Source organism: Theropithecus gelada, chromosome 3 (assembly GCF_003255815.1).
Source record: "Theropithecus gelada isolate Dixy chromosome 3, Tgel_1.0, whole genome shotgun sequence".
Taxonomy (NCBI): domain Eukaryota; kingdom Metazoa; phylum Chordata; class Mammalia; order Primates; family Cercopithecidae; genus Theropithecus; species Theropithecus gelada.
In genome coordinates, this window is record NC_037670.1 from 149,310,533 (window position 1) to 149,331,465 (window position 20,933).

The window sequence follows — 20,933 nt, forward strand, 5'->3', positions numbered from 1 at the left end:
AATAGGACTGCATAGTCAGCTGGGAAGTGGGCAGGAAAAATATTTTCGCCCTTTTCTGTTACCTCCAAGTAGCTAAGGCACAGGATCTACACCAATTTGAAATCTGGGCAGCCAGTACCCTAACGGGTGAAGATGGCTTTTTTAAGTAGACAGAGTATACTATAGTCAGCTTCTTCTAGTCTATCAACATCCATCTTTCTATAATCATTTAGAAACAATTCCTGACTTAAAGCATGAGCAGGGGTAAAAAGAAATGAGGAATGATATATTGTACGTTGGCATGTATAGTTCCCTCAAATACAGCAGTATAATTGAAGGTCGCCACAGAAAAAGTCTCTAAGTAGTGTGTTTCTCATTGCTACATCTAGATAAAGAATAATGTACTGTCTCATATTTTTCTAAGATATGCATTCTAAGAACAATATAGGGACAGTATGAGTCAATCCAGTAGTGTCTTAAAAAATGGATGCTGCAGAAAGTGGAAATTGAGATTGAGTCTGTACACGAACCTCTTTCTTAAATTTGTGTAATTTAAAATCTGACGGGAAGATTCTATCAGTGTTTACAGAAAGGGGCAGGAATCAAATTGGGGCACAATGAACTACCATTTAGTTGTTGCTCCAGAAATAAAAATTCTCCTAACTCTGGGTTCCTGATTAGCACAGAGTGCATACATCACTCTAGATAAACACTAGGTGTTGATGGAATAATTCTTGCTAAAAACTGAAAAGTTTTTAAAAAAGACAAGGACAAAACCCCACAATAAACCAAAAGAAATCATGATAATGTGGATGTTTATTTAAAAAAAAAAATAAAAAGAGTCATGGCCTATCATCATGAAGATTCATAGGAAGAGTTTTCCTTTGTTAACGTGGAGATCTTGCAGGCTCACAGTGTGAACCTATGGCACCTTTGGACCTCTACTCTTCTAGACTGAGTGCTTTCTGAAGGCAGAAGAAATGTTTATCTCACCTTTGTATCCTGAGCACATCATCAACACAGAAACACACCTGTTCAACTGTAGGGTTTTAAAATATTTTTCCTGAAAATGTTTTGAACCGAGTCTATATTCCTGAAAATAAAATCAGTCTTTCTCATTGTATCAAACAAGCTGATTAGTCGATGATGGGGGACATTGGTAGTTAGGTATACAGATGTGTTAATATACTCAGGAACTAGAATTTAGAGTTATTATGAGCAAAGAAAATCAGTTATCCAATCCTTTTTTGACAATAAGATGTTAAAAGTATTTTGAAAGTATAGAAAAACACACTGATTCCTCTTATAATCTATTTCCAATGTTATTTCAGATATTTAAGTCAAAGACTCATTGCAGAAAACTGTTAGCTTCTGTTCCAGAATCCCTGAGTAAAGGTTAAGAGTACAGGCTCTGAATAGAGATTATGTGAATTAAGGCACAGACTCTAGCATTTAAAAACTGTGTGAACTTAGCTTATCAATCAAGCCTCAGATTTCTTATCAGAAAAATGGGTTGCTGTGAGGATCAAATACATGTTTAGTGCTTAGCACAGTACCTGGGATGTAGACAGCCCTAAACATCTGCTGTATTGTCACACCTGCTTTGATTCTTTGCCTCGTATCATTTTTTGGCTCAACTTAGGGCAAATAAATGAAACAGTTGAAATGTGTGCACTTATTTATTCTTCACTAATATTAAACCAGGTAATTTATTTCTGTCTTTGGCAAATAACAAATACAAATCTATACACATATTAAATGTTTGTATAAAATTGAATATTCATGATTTTAACTTTGACAAACACTGTCAGGTAAAAATCAAATTATTTTACTAAGTTAACATCTCATTCAATCAGTTGTAAGTTGTAATACTGGCATATTTTACAGGAGACTATTAGAAAAGGATCATATTAAGTCACTAACATTATAAATCTGACCACTTTATTAGGTTGAGGTGAAATAGAGAAATATCTACCATCCTGGAGAGAAACAAGCAATCAAATCATGTATTACATGTTTAAAGAACTGAATTTATCATAAAATCATCAGTATCGGCACCCTAACAAAGCAACTTTGCCATTTCTACTTAAAGTACACTGTAGCTTGATCAGACAAACACTTATCTCAACAGTACTTGTTAAAGCAGGTCTGTTTGTGCAAAAGCAAAACAGAAAGCAAAATAAAATCTATAGCCATTATTTACCTTGCACCCAGTAAAAGTCAAGAGATTTAAAGAAAGGACATTTTCTAATCCCATACCCATGCTAAAATCATCAACATTGCTGATACAAAACTCAGGGCAGGAAAAGAAGCTCAAACCGGGATGGTGAGTGGCAACATTTTATGTATGCTAAATTGGATGGCAATATTAGATTACATCTTCTGCAACTGTGGTGTCAAAAATCTGATAGCAAATTTGATTGTCCGTTCCATTTGTGACATTGTATGACTTGATGAAGCATTCCAACCACGGATATGCATCTACAAAAACAAAAACAAAAAAAGGTATTTAACCATTAAAACAAAATAAATAACTCTGAAATAGGTACCTAAGCTTACCACTGAGCTAGAAAAATTAACATTTATTTTGGCTTGAAAAGTAAGTAAATGTCCCTTCCAAATTTAACATTATTCTCTCTCCAAAATACATACTAGATTCATGTTGTTGTTTTGGAGCAATTGTGACTAATCTGAATTTTTTGTCACAAACAGGTAACAGTGATTACACCTTGGGTTTCAAAATGGTTAGTATATATTTTAAAAATCTAAAATAGTGGTTAAAATGGGTCTACCAGGCCCATGCTTTTGGATATAAAGATTTACTTCTAGAAATCTATCCAAAAGAATCCAAACAGCTAACACAAATTAAAACTGACAACAAATAAAGGTATTCAAGTTAAACTTTGTTACAGATCAACACAAATTTCTATCATTATGTAACTATTATAAGATGCAAAGATTGACCAGGAAGAGTAAAGCCTGATTTAAAATAATATATAAAAATTAAACCAGCTGCTAAATCTGCAGCTGGTAAAATTTCCCACAATAAAAAATTGTGAGAAAAATCAAATTGTCTTAATATAACTTAGATCTGCAAGTTTCAACATAAGCACAAATATGGTCACAGAAGGAAAATTCAGTAGCAGTAGGTATAAGCAGTACAATTTGAAATGAGGAGGATCTAGTTTATTAATCAAATGTTTATTCAGAAAACAAAGCTCATAAAAAAATTGGTAAAACAAAAGCTTGTAAAATGTGAAACTAGTTAACACTAAATAAAAAAATTCATCCATGAATTAAATTGGATAATTGGAGTTTGTTACAGAAAATGTTTACTGCCAACAATTTATCACTTTTGGTCTAATTTCAACTAAAATGCTTGTAGCATGACAATGTCAAATGTGCTTGTGATCAAAGCTACCCCCCTTTCCTATATTTTAAAATATTTTTAAAATCTTTTGACTGCAAGAATTTTGATTTATAACTATTTTATCCTTGCCACTCTCTTCATCAAAGGTTGATCATACAGTAATCAGTCACTACTTCGTAATTCATTTGAAGCAAAGCTTTCAGACTTCTAAAAGTCCACAGAGTACATATATGCTAGCGCTATCTCAAGTAAAAGACGTGTGGGACTGTTAAAATATTCTTGCCTACCAACTTTTATTCCTGGAGGACAAAACATATCCATGATCATATCCATACTTTTCTGAAGGTCATCATCCATTAGAACTTCTGATGCTGGGATCTGGAAGAATTTGTCCTTAAAAATGTTTCATGAGAGGAAAAAAAAAAGGAAATAATCATTTTAATGTTATTATTAACACGTATTTCAATATTGTCCAATTAAAAGATAATCTAGACAGCTTCCCTCTATCAAGACTGTAGAATTCATAAACTAGAATGCTGGTCTCAACTCCAAAATCTTATTTGCTACTTTAATCTTAAAATAGCTTTGAGATATACATAATCAAGTAAATTGCTCTGATTTAATAATGATGATGTTAATAATGATTTTAAAACAAAGAGGCTAACTATTCTCTTTATGTATAGAAAAAACATCTTGTGTTAAGCTTAAATGAATATAACATATAGTATATGTATTATATAGTTATTTAATTTTTCTCTCCCCTATCAGGTTATAAGTTTCAAGAAGGAAGGAATTTTGCTTACTTTGTTCACTGCTGTCTCTCCATCACATAGGATAGTACCTAGTACACAGCAGGAGCTCATTAAATATTTAATGAAAGGTTTAATGAACTGTGTAGGTGGGAGAAAAATTCTCCTCTCAACTATACCTCAGCTCTTTTCCAATCCATGTAGTAAACATTTTAACTTTACCCTAAGAGAGGTCTGGGCTTTGACCTTAGCTTGTGGAACATAATCTCTAAGCCCTTTCCATGTCACACTTGATAGAAGCATTTTTGCCTGGTAGCCTTGGGTCACTATGAAGAGTTTAATAGTATGATGTAGACTGGGAAGTTTGGAGCATGTGGTATCACGTTGATCTCGAGAGGGGCTGAAGACTGTGATCAGCCATATGGGCAGTCAACCATACCTACATGACAGAGTCCCACTAAAATCTTTTAGCAGAGCTTCCCTATCTGGCAATGTATTATGTATATTGCTACACACTGTTGCAGGTAAAGTAACAGTCCACAACTCTATGGGGAGAGGACAACCATGACAACCATAAGCTCCATGTCTGGAACTTTCCTGGACTCTGTCCTGTACATTTCTTTCATTATCTCATTTTAATGTACATCTGTTAGCTGTAATAATCTGTAACTGTCAGTATAATAGTTTTCAGTGAGTTCTAGGAGTCTTGTGAATTATCAAATCTAAGAGTGGCCTTGGGGACTTCCAATTGCAATTATTGTCAGAAATGAGGAAGATTTTTGTAGACTGCCTCAAAACTTTATACAGTAATATCTATCTTCCCTGTCAAAGTAACTTCATTTCCTCTAATATGAAATGTGGAGGTTTAAAAAGTATGATCAAGGCCGGGCGTGGAGGCTCACGCCTGTAATCCCAGCACTTTGGGAGGCCAAGGCGGGTGGATCGCAAGGTCAGGAGTTCAAGACCAGCCTGGCCAAGAGGGTGAAATCCTGTCTCTACTAAAAATACAAAAATTAGCCAGGCATGGTGGCGCATACCTGTAGTCCCAGCCATAGGAGGCTGAGGCAGAGAACTCCTTGAACCCGGGAGGCGGAGGTTGCAGTGAGCCGAGATCATGCCACTGCACTCCAGCCTGGGTGACAGAGCAAGACTCCATCTCAAAAAACAAACAAACAGAAGTACGACAAAATGTTGATTACAAATAATGCTTCCATAGTGTAGCCGTATCTCTGCATTTTGGCTGTGGTATAGGAAATGACTCTTTAAATCCCTGTTCCTTAATTTTCCACTATTCAACTGTTAAGATTTAGTGTCAAATAAAAAAAAGAGATACATACACAGATGATTCAAAATTTATGTGCTCATATTTTACTTATATTTTTAAGTTGCCTTAAGTCCTTTTAGGAATAAAGCAGGTATGAATACACGCATTCAATTTTTTAAATATTATGTTTTAATTAAAAATATCTTTACTACCTCTGATACTTACAGAATCCATGAGATAGGCTTCTAGTACTCCTGTTCCATCATCAAGTGTAAATGTCATAACAAACACATATTGGAGGGGTACAATACCCAGTACTAGTGAAGGAAAAAAAGATCAAACCATATGAGTCTGCTATTCCTTATTATCAAGGTAAAGTTAAAATTGTTTTATGATAGTATAGACCTGTAAATTTTATTTACTAAAATAACTCAAGATACAAAGAAAAACTTGGCATTATCTCCAGGTAGACAGTGTCAGAATTGAATTGGAGGACACCCAGCTGGCATGTGCTGAGGGACTGCCTGCTTGGTGTGTGGGTGAAAACCCCTATGCGTTTTGGTCACATAAGTCTCCTGTGCTGATTGCTGTGGTGTCAGAGCAGAGGACAAACAGTTTGTGTTTTTAACTCCACAGATACTCAACCTATAATTAAGCTCATTTAGCAGATTCATTTTGGAACATTTCACTATACCTACATAGGGAGAATATCTTATGATAAGCAATTTAATCTTTTTCGATTAAATATTAATGTATATTTAAAATGAGTTGACACCCTCACACCTGTACTCCCAGCACTTTGGGAGGCTGAGGTGGATGGATCACCTGACAGGAGTTCAAGATCAGCCTGGTCAACATGACGAAACCCTGTCTCTACATAGCGAGGCACAGTAACATACACCTGTAATCCCAGCTCCTCTGCAGGATGAGGCATGAGAAATGCTTGAACCTGGGAGGCGGAAGTTGCAGTGAGCGGAGATTGTACCACTGCATTCCAGCTTGGGCGACAGACTAAGACTGTGTCTCAAAATAAATAAATAAAATAAATAAATAAATAAAACAGTTGATAGCCTCCATAGAAACCACAAAAAGTGATTCATGAAATGTAACTCATTGCATGTTAGTTTTATGAAAGATAAAATTAAAATACAGAATGTTCTAAAAAATAGCATGCAGTTAAATACCGTTTTAGCATGCCTCTCTCCATTATAAGCTAGGGGAATAATCTGTAATTTTAAAAAAGAAAAAAGGGATATCATCTGGTTGAATGGACAAGAATGTCAGAATCTGAGATTTAATAATTTGGTAAGATGAGGAAGAAATAAGAAATTAGAGATACTGGGTAACATGAAAATTCACAGGTTAAGATAAACATCTTCTGGTTTGGAAATGAAGATACTCAATTTATAGAATGTTTTATTAGCTTCTATCTGTGGAACCCATATTTAAATAGTAGGACTAATTAAGAGGGCAAGTAAGAATAAATTAGGACATACAGACATGAACTAGGGCATACAAAAGACATTACTACAGGGGAACTGATTTTTAGGCTTCAAAAGGTCTCAACAGATTAAAACTGTGAACTAAAACTAAGAAAGATGAACTTAGTAACTACTCCCAGGAACCATAAAAACAAAAATATTACATTAAGAATAGAATGAAGAGACCAAGTTCAAGAAGCTCATGTGACAGGAAAAAAAAAATTACAATAAGAATAGAATGAGGAGACCAAGTTCAAGAAGTTAATATGACAAGAACCCAGGATTTCAACGTACCACAAATAAAACATGAGATAGCTGTATTAAAAAGGAAAGAAAACAAAACCAAGTGTACAAGTAAATAGCTATACAATGACATTTCAGGCTAGTAGAAGTGGAGTGTCCAATTTTAGGTAAAAAATAATTTCACTCTGTTCTGAACTGGTCAAATAACATCTGCAGCACAATGTCCAGCTCTGAATGCCAAATTCTGAGAAGAGCACTAGTAAAGTGGAATGCTTACTAAGGAGGAAAAACAAAATAGTAAGGCACGGGGGAAAGTACAAACAAATGTGATGGTGCCTGCTTGAATAAATACAGACTAAAGAAAGGCTTGGCAGATATCTTTAATTTTACAAAGTCTGTTTATCTTACAGAAGAAGGAATAGGTATATAAAGAAGGAATAGGTATACTTTCAGGTATACTGAAATATAAACAGGTGGAATAACCTTATATACAACCAGTTAAAATTGCAGGGCATGGAAATTTAGCTAACCTTCTGCCACAGAAGAAGGAATCCACGATGTTTTATCGACCAACGAATTTAGATTTTGTATGGATCTCAAACTAGAACACTGCTTACATCTGAAATTTATAAAAGAAAGAACCATAAATATTTAAAAACAATTTAGCTTGTTTAATTGTTATAACTTTTTACTGCTCAAACGTGTAGTTTTAAAATATAAATTATTAAACAGAAGAATACTGCATCCCCTATATTGTAATGTGCTTGCTTGTTTCACAAGAGTATTATGAAGGAGTAAGCTTGTTACATAAAGGCAATAAAAAAAGGCAGTATAAGATTCAGAATAAACAACTCTAAATTGAGAACAGGGTGCTGGGTTCCAGGTCCAAATCATTAATTAATTTTGCTCTCAATTTCCTTATTTGTTAAAATGAAAAGTTGAAGAAAATGATCATCTCTAAGAATTCTCTGATTCTATGAGCAATTTTTTTTTTTTTTTTTTAAGATAAGGTCTCAGTCTGTCACCCAGGCACTGCCACCTCTGCCTCCTGGGCTCAAGTGAGTCTCCCACCTCAGCCTTCCAAGTAGCTAGAACCACAGCTGCACACCACTATGACTGGGTAATTTTTGTAATTTTGTAGAGACATATCTTGCCACAATGCCTAGGCTGGTCTTGAACTTCTGAGCTCAAGCCATCTGCCTGCCTTGGCCTCCCAAAGTACTGGGATTACAGGCGTGAGCCACCATGCCCGGCCTCCGTCAGTAATATCTTAATAAATTCAAAGTGTTAATAAATATAGCAAATAGAGAAAAATTACTAAACAGTCAGAACATGCAAGATTCTAGATAATGAATATTTTCAGTAAGCACATATCCAGAGCTCTGTAGTTTATGATGCCTAATTCCATAGTTAACTTTTGAAATGTATGTAAGTCTAAGACTACACAATAAACTAAAGTTGTGCATTGTGTAGTACAGGTATTTTGCTTTACTTGAATACCAATGTATTTTAAATATGAGTAATTTATTTTTTATTATGCATCATCATAATATTTATGAGATGTTAAGAAAATATACTTGAAAAGATATACTTGAATAAAAATAAAAGTTTAAAAGGTACATGCACATTTGTTCTCATTTGCACTTTGAGGAAAACAAGAGGGTAATCATATTGCATCTTATCCCCTTCTACTCATGAAACAAATAGATGTTTCTTTTCTAACAAAAGATGTTAATTTAATGAAAGAATATTATTGCCTAAGAAAAAGACTATGATATTGATTAGCATTAGACATTATTAAAGTAAGTATAGTATAAAAATTAAAAATTAAGGATATTAAGTCAAAATTAAATACAGAACTACTTCCAAAGCAGCGAAAGGGGAAACAGAAAAAATTAGAAACATAAACTAAATATATCTATAACTTAAGAATATATTTAAACTCAACTATTAAAACTAAAATTTAGCCATAAGCTTTTATGTATGAGTGACATACAAAACAGAATGCCAGAAACTTGAAAGCAAAGGGATGATAGTAAGCTATAAAGCAATTACCAAACAAAAATTTTAAAAAACCTATAAAACACAAGAAACTGTAAAGTTAAAAAGGCATGGAATACATTCAAAGTATGGATGAAACTGACAAAAGATTAGTATCTCTAACATGGAAAGAAACCTTACAATCAATTACATGTATGTGTGCTCACACATGAACCAAAAAAGAAATCAGTAACCACACAGAAAAACAGGCAAAAGATGTGAACATGGAATTCACAGAGTAGGAAAGCTACGTAGTTGATAAACACGGGGGCTGCTTAAACACACTAGACATCTAGGAAATACAAACGAAAACATCATGGATACCATCTGATGCTCACTGGAAAGTTACAAGTTAGACTAATACCAAGTATCAGACAGAAATAGACTAATACCAAGTGTTGGAGTGAACTTGGTAGAAACTAAAATTTTATTAATCACTGATGGGACCATACATTGTTAAAACCATGGGAAGAACAACTTGGTATTTTTCCCATAAAGCAAAACTTACAATCCAGTAATTCTAATTCCAGGTAAACACCTTAGGAGTAACTTTCAAACATTTTTTTAAGGACTCACAGTAAGAAATTCATTTAATATCGTATCTTAGTAATACATACATACACATACAATTGAAATGAAAGTTTAGGGAACAACAATGACCCTTACTCTGTAAAATGTTCTCTATTATCCATTCCCTCTCATTCTATTTCTTACTACAACCACATCATATAATTAAAAAAAAAAAACTGGTTATGACCCACTGAACTCATTTTATGACAAGAGAAATACACAAGAAAACATATAATGTGACTTCAGCACAGTCTGTAAATGAAACAAAAAACACATATCCATTAATAGGAAAATAGGCTAATAAATTCTGATACTTCATAACATACTCCATAGACGTTAAATAATCTAAATCTACATGCGTCAATAGGGGTAAATCTTGAAAATAATAATGAATCAAAAAAAGCAAGCTTCAAAAGGCTTGGCATAGTATGAAACAGTTTATATAAATTTAAAAAATGAAAAATATACCACACTGCTTAAGAATTCACACATATAATGAAGGCATAAAAACACTGATGAGTAGGATTTCATACAATTTTGGAAAAGTAGCTACCTCTGAGAAAAAAAGAGTTAGCGAAGGGATTGATATGGGGTTATACTACTTCTCTGTAACATTTAATTTCTTAAAAATAAAAGTTTGGAGGCCAAGGCAGGTGGACTGCTTGAACTCCAGAGTTCAAGACCAGCCTGGGCAACATGGCAAAACCCCGTCTCTACAAAAAATACAAAAATTAGCCAGGTGTGGTGGTGTGCACCTGTAGCCCCAGCTACTTGGGAGGCTGAGGTGGGAGGGTTGCTTGGGTCCAGGATGTCAAGGTTACAATGAGCTGAAATCATGCCACTGCAGCCTGGGTGTCTGAGTGACACTCTGTCTCAAAAAAAAAAAAGAAAAGAAAAGAAAAAGGGTCTGAAATAATGTTAAAACGTTAAGATTTGTTAAATCTAAATGGTGGATACATAATTGTTGTGATGTTACTTTTTATATTTTTCTATAAGTTAAAATTATTTCATAACCCAAAAATAAAAATAAGAATCAATTAAAAGATATACTGGTTTTTTATGATGAAACTCAAGTAATAAAAAATGTAAAAATGTCTTAAAATCTGGAGTGTGAACAACATTTGCCTTAGTTTTGAAGCAACTAGTAAAAAAGTCGACAGCCTTGGTTGGGTGCAGTGGCTCACGCCTGTAATCCCAGCACTTTGGGAAGCCGAGGTGGGCGGATCACCTAAGGTCAGGAGGTCAAGACCAGCTTGGCCAACATGGTGAAACCTCGTTTCTAATAAAAATACAAAAAAATCAGCTGGGTGTTAGTGGTGCGTGCCTGTAGTCCCAGCTACTCGGGGGGCTGAGACACGAGAATCGCTTGAACCTGGGAGGCAGAGGTTGCAGTGAGTCGAGATCATGCCACTGCACTGCAGCCTGGGCAATAGAGCAAAACTCCATCTCAAAAGAAAGAAAAAAAAAAATGGAAGGGGCCTTAAGGTGTAGGGAGACCTCCTGAAACTATTGCTACGGAATAAAAGATGAAATGCTCCTGATTACTATAAATACAAAATTGCATGCAGGATTGTGTAAAGACAATGCCAGGGGTTGGACTGCCAGAATCAGCCAACAGCGCCTGATGTGCTTCCCCCTGCAGAGAGCCTATGAATGAACGTGCAGTCAGGGAGGTTTCACATCACCAAGATTCCTATCCCAGAAAAGCAGATATTCATAGCTCTGGGAGTGGAATGCGACCCTTGTGGGGAGCCTATAATCGGACGCATGGCGGGGGTGCCTGTCCATATGGATAAGATAGGGCTATAAATGCCCTCATCTTGCTGCGGCGCTTCTAGGCCTCTTTAGGGTTCATACTCCCTTCTGAGAATTTCTGGTCTAACCAGTTGTCTAACTTCACGTCCTGTTTCTATGACTTGTTTGTAACCACCTTTTGCTGCAACTGTTACCGCTGTTCCTGTTTTAAGGCTCTGTTAGAAATTACTGATGTACACACTATGTTGTAAATTCTTATCTCTATATACTGTACTTCTATTACAGATGTTAAAGAATTACTTCATCCCCATGTGACCATCTCACCTCATAATCAAACAACCCTAAATCCCTCACTAACCTACCCCTGCCCTCACTAAACTTAATAATAAATACTGGCATATTGCATTGTTGGCACCGTGGGACCAGAAGGTGGTGACCCCCCCTGGACCCAGCTTTCACTATCTCGTGTGCGTCTATTATTTCTCCACCTGCCGATCCGCCTGGGAACAAAGAGAGAGCCCCGTTGCATTGTGGGCTGCTGGCCAGATCCCGCAATATTAGGGTAATTTTGTTGAGACTTTTAGTGAAAGAAGAAGTAGTATTTCAGAGTTTAAAATGAATATTTCCTTTCCTGGTTTAGACTCGTCATGGTGCCCTGTACTAGGAAGGCAAAATAGAGAGAAAGGAGAAAGAACAAAAGCTAGTGAGTGAGGATCTGCATGCAAAAAGATAAAGCTCAGTGATTTATTATACAAGAAAAACAGAATTTTATGAGTTTTAATATTTTAATTAATTGGTTTAATTAAAAATCACTTTATTTTCAAAAAAGACAGACTCTCAGATCATAAGACTAATGAGAGAAGGAATTAGACACTGAGTATATCAGAGTAAAAACAGCAACAACACAGAAATTAAGTCAGTGGCATACAGTTTCGCTTTATGGCTAAAATTGTATGATATGTTGGAAGAACATAGGGCAATGCCTAATAGTGACTTTACCACACAATTAGGGAGGCATCATGCTTACAGTATAATATTTTTCAGCCAGTATATAATTTTTCAATCAAGATTTGCACATTATGACAATGACTAATGATTGCTACAAATTTAGAAGTCGGAAAGAAAAGAGGATGATAAAATATATGCTATAATCCAAGGTTTCTCAAATTAGAATATGTCCGGGGTCATTGTTTCATCAAGCAGTAGAGGAGATTTTATCCCTATCCCCTCCTTCTAAATGTAGAAATCTGTTTATAGCTCGAATGAATTCTTTTATATTCCAATTATCAGTGGCAGCAAATTTGTGATTTAGTGGCTCAGAAATTCTGAAATTCAATCACTTAATTTTTACCAGGTTTGCAGCTCTGAATTTTTCTCTGTAACTGGTATCTAAATCCTCACTGTTAAAGAAAACAAGTGAGTACCAGCCTCTGGCTGAGGAATTAAAAAGACGGCAGCCTTATGCCTCACACATTGTGTGTACGCTCACTATATATGCTTATCGAAACAACAGATACATGCCAGAAAAACCTATACATATAAGTTGATATACTGTAAGTTTCTGTTGAATAGTCACCAATGAAATAAAAGAATAAAAATTACTCTTAAACAGTTTTTAATTCCAAAAATTTTCTCAGTTGAAAACACTACCACACATCTACAACGATCTGATCTTTGACAAACCTGAAAAAAACAAGCAGTGGGGAAAGGATTCCCTATTTAATAAATGGTGTTTGGAAAACTGGCTAGCCATATGCAGAAAACTGAATCTGGACCCCTTCCTCACACCTTATACAAAAATCAATTCAAGATGGATTAAAGACTTAAATGTAAGATCTAAAACCATAAAATCCTAGAAGAAAACCTGGGCAATACCATTCAGGACATAGGCATGGGCAAAGACTTCATGTCTAAAACACCAAAAGCAATGGCAACAAAAGCCAAAATAGACAAATGGGACCTAATTAAACTAAAGAGCTCCTGAATGGCAAAAGAAACTATCATCAGAGTAAACAGGCAACCTATAGAATGCGAGGAAATTTTTGCAATCCATCTGACAAAGGGCTAATATCTAGAATCTACAAAGAACTTAGACAAATTTACAAGAAAAAAACAAATGACCCCATCAAAAAGTGGGCAAAGGATATGAATAGACACTTCTTAAAAGGAGACATTTACGCAGTCAACAAATATACGAAAAAAAGCTCATCATCACTGGTCATTAGAGAAATGCAAATGAAAACCACAATGAGATACCATCTCACGCCAGCTAGAATAGCAATCATTAAAAAGTCAGGAAACAACAGATGCTGGAGAAAATGTGGAGAAACAGGAATGCTTTTACACTGTTGGTGGGAGTGTAAATTAGTTCAATCATTGTGGAAAACAGTGTGGCGACTCCTCAAGGATCTAGAACTAGAAATACCATTTGATCCAGCAATCCCATTACTGGGTATATACCCAAAGGATTATAAATCATTCTACTATAAAGACACAAGCACACGTATGTTTACTGCAGCACTATTCACAATAGCAAACACTTGTAACTAACCCAAATGTCCATCAGTGATAGACTGGATTAAGAAAATGTGGCACATATACACCATGAAATACTATGCAGCCAAAAAAAGGATGAGTTCATGTCCTTGCCGGGCATATGGATGAAGCCGGAAACCATCATTCTCAGCAAACTAACACAAGAACAGAAAACCAAACACCGCATATTCTCACTCATAAGTGGGAGTTTAACAGTGAGAACACATGGAGACAGGGAGGGGAACATCACACATCAGGGCCTGTCACGGGGTGGGAGGCTAGGGGAAGGACAGCATTAGGAGAAATGCCTAATGTAGGTGACGGGTTGATGGGTGCAGCAAACTACCATGGCACGTATATATCTATGTAACAAATCTGCATGTTCTGTACATGACCCCAGAACTTAAAAGTATAATAAACAAAACAAAACAAAACAAAAAACATACCCATAGTGATGTATTGTTCCTTGTATAAGAAATGGTGCTGAAAGGTCCAAAAGTTCCAGGTCTTCGTGGCCAGATCTCACAGGAATTACACTATTAAACTTGTTCGAGAGTTTGCAAATTTCACTGAGTGTACCTCCTGTTAAGAGAATAAATAAATCCTTCAAGTAGTGCAAATAAAATGTAGACAAATGTACAGTCCTATTAAACAACATGTGAGGTATAATAAAAGACTAAAGGAATCGACAGAAAAAGACAATAAATGTATGTGAAAAATATTAATTTGTAAATGTACAATCCTATATATTGATTAAAAAAATCAATGCACAAAAATGCTGAGACTCGGGTAAAATATAAAGCTTGTGAAATTTTAACTAATTTCTTAAATTTAAACAAATTGCTCTTTATGCCAGGAACACGTTGGTTCAAATAACCAAAAGAGGGAATATAAGCTAAAAGCCAGGTTATGATCAGATTCTCACTAATTTGCTATATACTAATTAATATCTGGGCAAATTTAGAGTTTAAATCTCAATTTTCCGGTCAATATTTCATTTAAATATAGATATGAGTGGTTCATGTAATATGAATTCACATATAAAATTTGTTCATTTTTCCTGGGAATATTATCACACTTAATTCTATGACAAAGGAAGCATTCAAATGACCAAGCTGGCGGAGAAGTATTGCCTGGTGGCATGCCATTATTAGAAGGCAGTGTCCTTTTTACTTAGCTTATAATGCTTCCTCTCTCCAGGCAAAATGAATAGGATTTAAAAAAATACCTCTGTGTATTTCCTAAAATTTGGGTAGAATTTGTAATGTCAACATTCAATTATAAAGGAGAAGCACTTCTGGCATAGCACAGTGAGGACATCCAAAGACACCTGACTGTAACAGCAGTTAAGAATATCGGCAAAAACTGTAAAACCTTTTTTAGAACTCTGGAAATTACCAGAGGCCTTCAACAATCCAAGGAGTGTTTGCTCCAGAAAAAGGGCTGAATTTTGGCAAGAATGGTTGAGCTCTGTGGCATTTTAACTTGCCCTGTTCCCATCCTCCTTCCCCCAAGCTCTTTGTTACTGGAAGCCACAGTTCTGCTATGTCATATTGCAGTTAGATAGAAACCCTCATTATGCATGCTTAAAAACTCCAAACAATATTCCCTAAGCATGCTACTTAAAAGTTTCACAGTCCAAAAGTTAGTCTATCTTCTGGAGACGGATATCTAGCCCTGCTAAAGAAACTCCTGCCTACTGTTCAAAACTGCAATAGGTGACCATTCACCTATTCTCATAGTTCTTATAGAGAAAGAGAGCTCTTCTCTCTGAGTTCCTCCCCAAAAATACTATTTCAAAGAATCTGGTGAGAGCTCATCTAGTCATTCACACTGTCTATTCACACGAGTTTGGCTCTGGCAAATAAGCTGGACAACCTTGGTCAAGTTACTTAAACTCTAGTATAACGCTTTTCCCATTTGTAAAACTGAGAATAATGTTACTCTGTAAGATCATTATAAAGATTAAATGAGTTAATATTTGTAAAGCACTTAAAGCCATGAGTGACTATTATTATCAATATTTTAGTGATTTCCTCTTAATATAAAGTCCATGAAAGGAAATACTTTGTTGTGTTTGCTACATTACCACTAATGCCTAAATCAGTGTCTGGCACACAGTAGGCATTCAATAAACATGTGCTAAACAAATGAATGAGTTCAAAGAAAGACATTTGCATGTATATACGTGCATACTAGGTTTCTCAAGGTTTGTATCTGGAGACATCCTAACTGAGAGCAATTTATTTGCAATCAGTAGAAATATTTAACATGGACTATGGAGACAGAAAGGCCTAAGTGTGAATTTTTTTCTGACATTTACTAGGTCTTTAACTTTGAGTACTTCACCTTTTTCTCTTGGTCTCAGTTTCCTCACCTGTTTAAAAAGGGGATACATCTAGCTTACAGAAGATTGTTATGAGAGTTAAAGATAAAATACTAAAGTAGGCAGTACAGTGCCTGACACATAGTCTATTCAGTAAGTTATAGGTAATAATAAATATTATAATAAAATGATTTGGTGACATTAGAGTTCCATACAAATTATGTTTCAGAGTATGCAGTTTAAAATACAATGTTAATAATAAATATTGTAAACAATTCTATACCCACAAGTTTGACACCTTAGATAAAATGGTTCCATTTCTTGAAAGACATAATCTATCAAAATTCACACAAGGAGAAATATATCATCTGAATAGGTCTATGTCTATAGAGAAATTAAATCAATAATAATCATCTTGAAGAAAGTCACCAGGCTCAGATTGTTGCAATAGATAAGTCTCCCCAAACACGGAAATGATACCAATTCTCTACTATGTATTCTGGAAAATGGAAGTAGAGGGGATGTTTCCTAATTCTTATGAGGCCAGCAATATTCTAATACATAACCAAATACATTACAAGAACGAAAAGCTATAGATCAACTTCTCTTATGAAAATACATACAAAAATACTCAAAAAGTATTTAAAAATTGAATCAAAAAAGAAAATAATTATTCACCATGACCAAATGAAATTCATTTTAGGTATGCAAGGCTGGTTAAACACCTCAAATCAATTAATGTAATTTATCACATTAAAAGGTTAAAGAAGAAAAATTGTATGATCATATTAATAGATGCAATAGAAAAGCACTTGATAAAATTCAACATCATTAATAACAAAAATTCTCAACAAACTAGGAATATTGGGGAGCTTCTTCAACTTGACAAAGAACATTGATAAAACAGCTACAGCTAAAATCACATTTAATGGTGACACTTTCCACCTAAGACTGAGATAAAAGCAAGAACATTCCCTCTCATTGCTCCTATTCAATATTGCACTGGAAGCCCTATCTAATGCAGTGAGAAAAGGAAACAGAAGGTATACACACTAGGAAGGAAGAGATAAACTGTCTTTGTTTACAGGAAATCACAACAAAAAAATTCCTGAAATAATAAGCAATTATTAACGGTAGAGGATACAACGTTAATCTAAAAAAAAAATCAATTGCTTGACTATACATAAGCAATAAATAATCGGAGTTTGAATTTAACATTAAATAATTAGCACCAAAAAAGAAAATACTGAGGTATAAAGCTAACAAAATGTGATCTATATATTGTTGGATTTACAAGATTTATCTGAGTAAAACTATAAAGCCCTAGTTAAAGAGATCTAAGGAGATCTACATAGATAGTCCAGGTTCATTGTCAATAATATCAAGATGTTAGTTCTCCCTCTCCAGCTTGACTTATAGATTTATGGCAATCTTTTTTTTTTTGAGATGAAGTTTCGCTCTTGTTGCCCAGGCTGGAGTGCAACGGCGCGATCTCGGCTCACCGCAACCTCCGCCTCCCGGATTCAAGCTATTCTACTGCCTCAGCCTCCTGAGTACTTGGGATTACAGGTATGAGCCACCATGCTGGACTAATTTTGTATTTTTAGTAGAGATGGGGTTTCTCCATGTTGGTCAGGCTGGTCTCGAACTCCCAACCTCAGGTGATCTGCCTGCCTTGGCCTCCCAAAGTGCTAGGATTACTGGAGTGAGCCACCGCGCCCAGATGGCAATCTTAACAAAAATTCCAGCAAGTTATTTTTTGATATTGAAAAACTGCTTATAAAGTTTATATGGAAATGCAAAAGATTTACAATAGCCAACACAATACGGAAGACAAAGTTGCAGGACCAACACTACACAATTTCAAGAATTACTGTATAGCTTTAGAAATAACAATGGTGTGATACTGGGAAAATAACAGATAGCTAGATTAAAACAGAACAGAGAACACAGAAACAAATTCACAAAAATAAACTGGTTTGACAAAGAAGCAAAGGTAATTCAATGGCGAAGGAACAGTCTTTTTAACAAATGATACTGGAAAACTGGACATCTGCATGCAAAAAAAAATCTGGACACAGATCTTACATCTTTTACAGAAATTAACTGATACTGTTTTGTATGAGACTCTAATGGTGGGTACATGGTATTCTGCATTTGTCAAAGCATAAATAACTGTAAAGCAAAACGAGTGAACCCTAATGTAAACTAGGGTCACAATAAAATAGAGTCAACTGCATTAACTTGGCATGAATATCAGTGAATGCTACTGTAGGTGCTTAAAGTCTAAGAATGACTTTGTATTTATATCATTTTCTTTGGTTCATCTCTAAGTCCAAGTCAGTTTTTGATTTTGTTACTTCCTAATCAGAATAGTGCCATACTTCAGTAAGATCCTAGTCCTTGGCTCAGGTTATACTTAGAAACATAAAATAAAAATAGCTCACATTTCTTATATTCCTTTTACATTTCAAAGTGCTTCTACATACATCCTCATTTTTTTAAAAAAAAAAAAAAGCCTTTTTTAAAAAGAAGTTTTAGGTTCACAGCAAAATTAAGCAAAAGGTACAGAGTTTCCCTATGTCTCCTAGTCTCTTCCCCATTATCGACATCTTGCACCAGAGTGGTAAATTTAGTCAATCAAGAAACCTATTTTAACAAACCACTATCACTCAAAGTCCACACTTTACATTAGTAACAAACCATTATCACTCAAAGTCCACTCTTTACATTACTAACAAACCATTATCACTCAAAGGCCACAGTTTACATTAGTAACAAACCATTATCACTCAAAGTCCACAGTTTACATTCCTAACAAACCCATTATCACTCAAAGTCTAGTCTATATTAGGATTCACTCTCCATGTTGTACATTCTAGGTTTTGTTTTTAAGACTTCATTTTTTTTTTTAAGAAGCAGTTTCAGGTTCACAGCAAAATTAAGAGGAAGGTATAGAGATTTTCCATATCCCCTGCTACCATACACGCTAGCCTCCTCCAGTATCAACATCCTCCACCAGAGTGGTACATTTGTTAAAAATGAACCTATACTGACACATAATCACTCAAAGTCTATAATTTACACAGAATTCCCTCATTTATTAAAAACAAAGCTAAATATTACTCTAATGCAAATTAAAGAAGGTATTTTTCTTCTATTACAAAAGGTTACAAGGGAAGGAAAGCCTTAAGAAAAATAATGAAAAGGTTACAAGGGAAGAAAAGCCTTAAGAAAAACTCTAAACTTGCCATGAGAAAAAATTTACAGTACATATTTTAGATAAATATTAGATAAAAATTAGATGAAAATGAAAAAACAAACATGATAAATTTCATTTAAAACTTGTCAAGTTATCTTTACTTGTTTCAATGGTCTCTTCTTTGATTTTGATACAATAGATGACTTTCACCCTATTTCTATGAAACAACAGTGACATCCAGAGGCCAAGAAAACAGCGACGGTACATAAGCAATCAGCCTTTTATTATTACTTAACTAGACAGTCATGTTAGCATTGACAAAATAAAATGCAATCCAACAATATAGTTAAATGTTAACACTTGAGTCTGAAGTATAATTTCAAATGTAATTAAGATAAATTTATGTACGTGTGCATATATATATTTGAATCCAGTTAACATATATATTCAATTTTGTAAAATTTAAATACTATTTTTACTTTATATGTTCTGGGTTGTCTGTAAAATATATTAAACAATAATTAGGAAAAATATGGAAAAGGAGTATTCTAACAAAACAGTGACTTAAACATCTTACCTTCTATCAAAAGTAGACATTCATTTGAAAGTGGGAGAATACCATTATTTTTCACAAAATGAACTGCTACTTTTCGTCCTTTTTGATTTTTAGTGGTCCAGATTTTTGAATCGTATAATGCTGTATTTTGAAGCTTGACATCTGGGGTTTTAGTTGCACCATCCTGCAAAATTATATCCAAATCACCCTCACGTGGAACTTCTTGCCTAAAATTATTGACAATGAAATGACAAAAATCAATTTTGGTATAAGCTTGAAGATTTCAATTTAACAAGTAATCAAATTAAAAAGTATCATTCTTATATGCAGATGAGTCAGTTACTTTTTCTTAAATGATCTAAATTATGGAGACAATTCACTTTGCAGAACAAATAACTTTTTTCAATAGATAAATATTTGATATTTTGTGGGTAAGTATATCCCAATCATAATTACATTAATTACCAGTGATTTCCATGCCTGGTTTTGTGATACAAAGCCACTTATAATTATTTCTAGTATCAATTTTTTTCTTCTCCGTAAGGAATGCTAAATTTCCCAGTAGGAGAAAAAAAATACAGTGGCCCCCTGTCTTCACTCCAGTTAAATATCCACTTACCATACTTAGGGAAAAGGGCACTTCTAAACTAATAATATTTCCAATTCTATTTAATAATTAATAATTTTGAGAAGTCATATGGTTAAGTATCATGTAGCAGAAATGGCATCATTTGGAATCAAAAAGTGTATGGTTTTATTCTGGTTCTGTTGTCAATTAACTGTGTAACTTTAGATAGTTTTTGTTAATTTCTGAGATAATGTCCTTATTTGTTTAAAAAATGATCGCAGAGAGTGGTTTTATT

General features: G+C 34.5%; 1 protein-coding gene across 3 annotated transcripts in view; it reads right to left on the reverse strand.

Moving 5' to 3' along the window:
• Window positions 1-777: 777 nt before the first annotated feature.
• The window catches only part of POT1 (protection of telomeres 1), a 115,050-nt gene continuing 94,894 nt past the window's right edge, over window positions 778-20,933 (reverse strand). For 2 of the 3 annotated variants that reach the window (XM_025380604.1, XM_025380603.1), the window contains 6 exons: window positions 20,092-20,297; window positions 14,433-14,568; window positions 7,617-7,705; window positions 5,588-5,679; window positions 3,637-3,742; window positions 1,643-2,460 (listed from right to left, as the gene is read on the reverse strand). In XM_025380604.1, the coding sequence (XP_025236389.1) occupies window positions 2,348-2,460; window positions 3,637-3,742; window positions 5,588-5,679; window positions 7,617-7,705; window positions 14,433-14,568; window positions 20,092-20,297 (742 nt within the window). In that variant the 3' untranslated portion in view covers window positions 1,643-2,347. Of the gene's footprint in view, window positions 2,461-3,636; window positions 3,743-5,587; window positions 5,680-7,616; window positions 7,706-14,432; window positions 14,569-20,091; window positions 20,298-20,933 lie in introns of all 3 variants that reach the window. The other variant, XM_025380605.1, reaches the window with a different exon arrangement.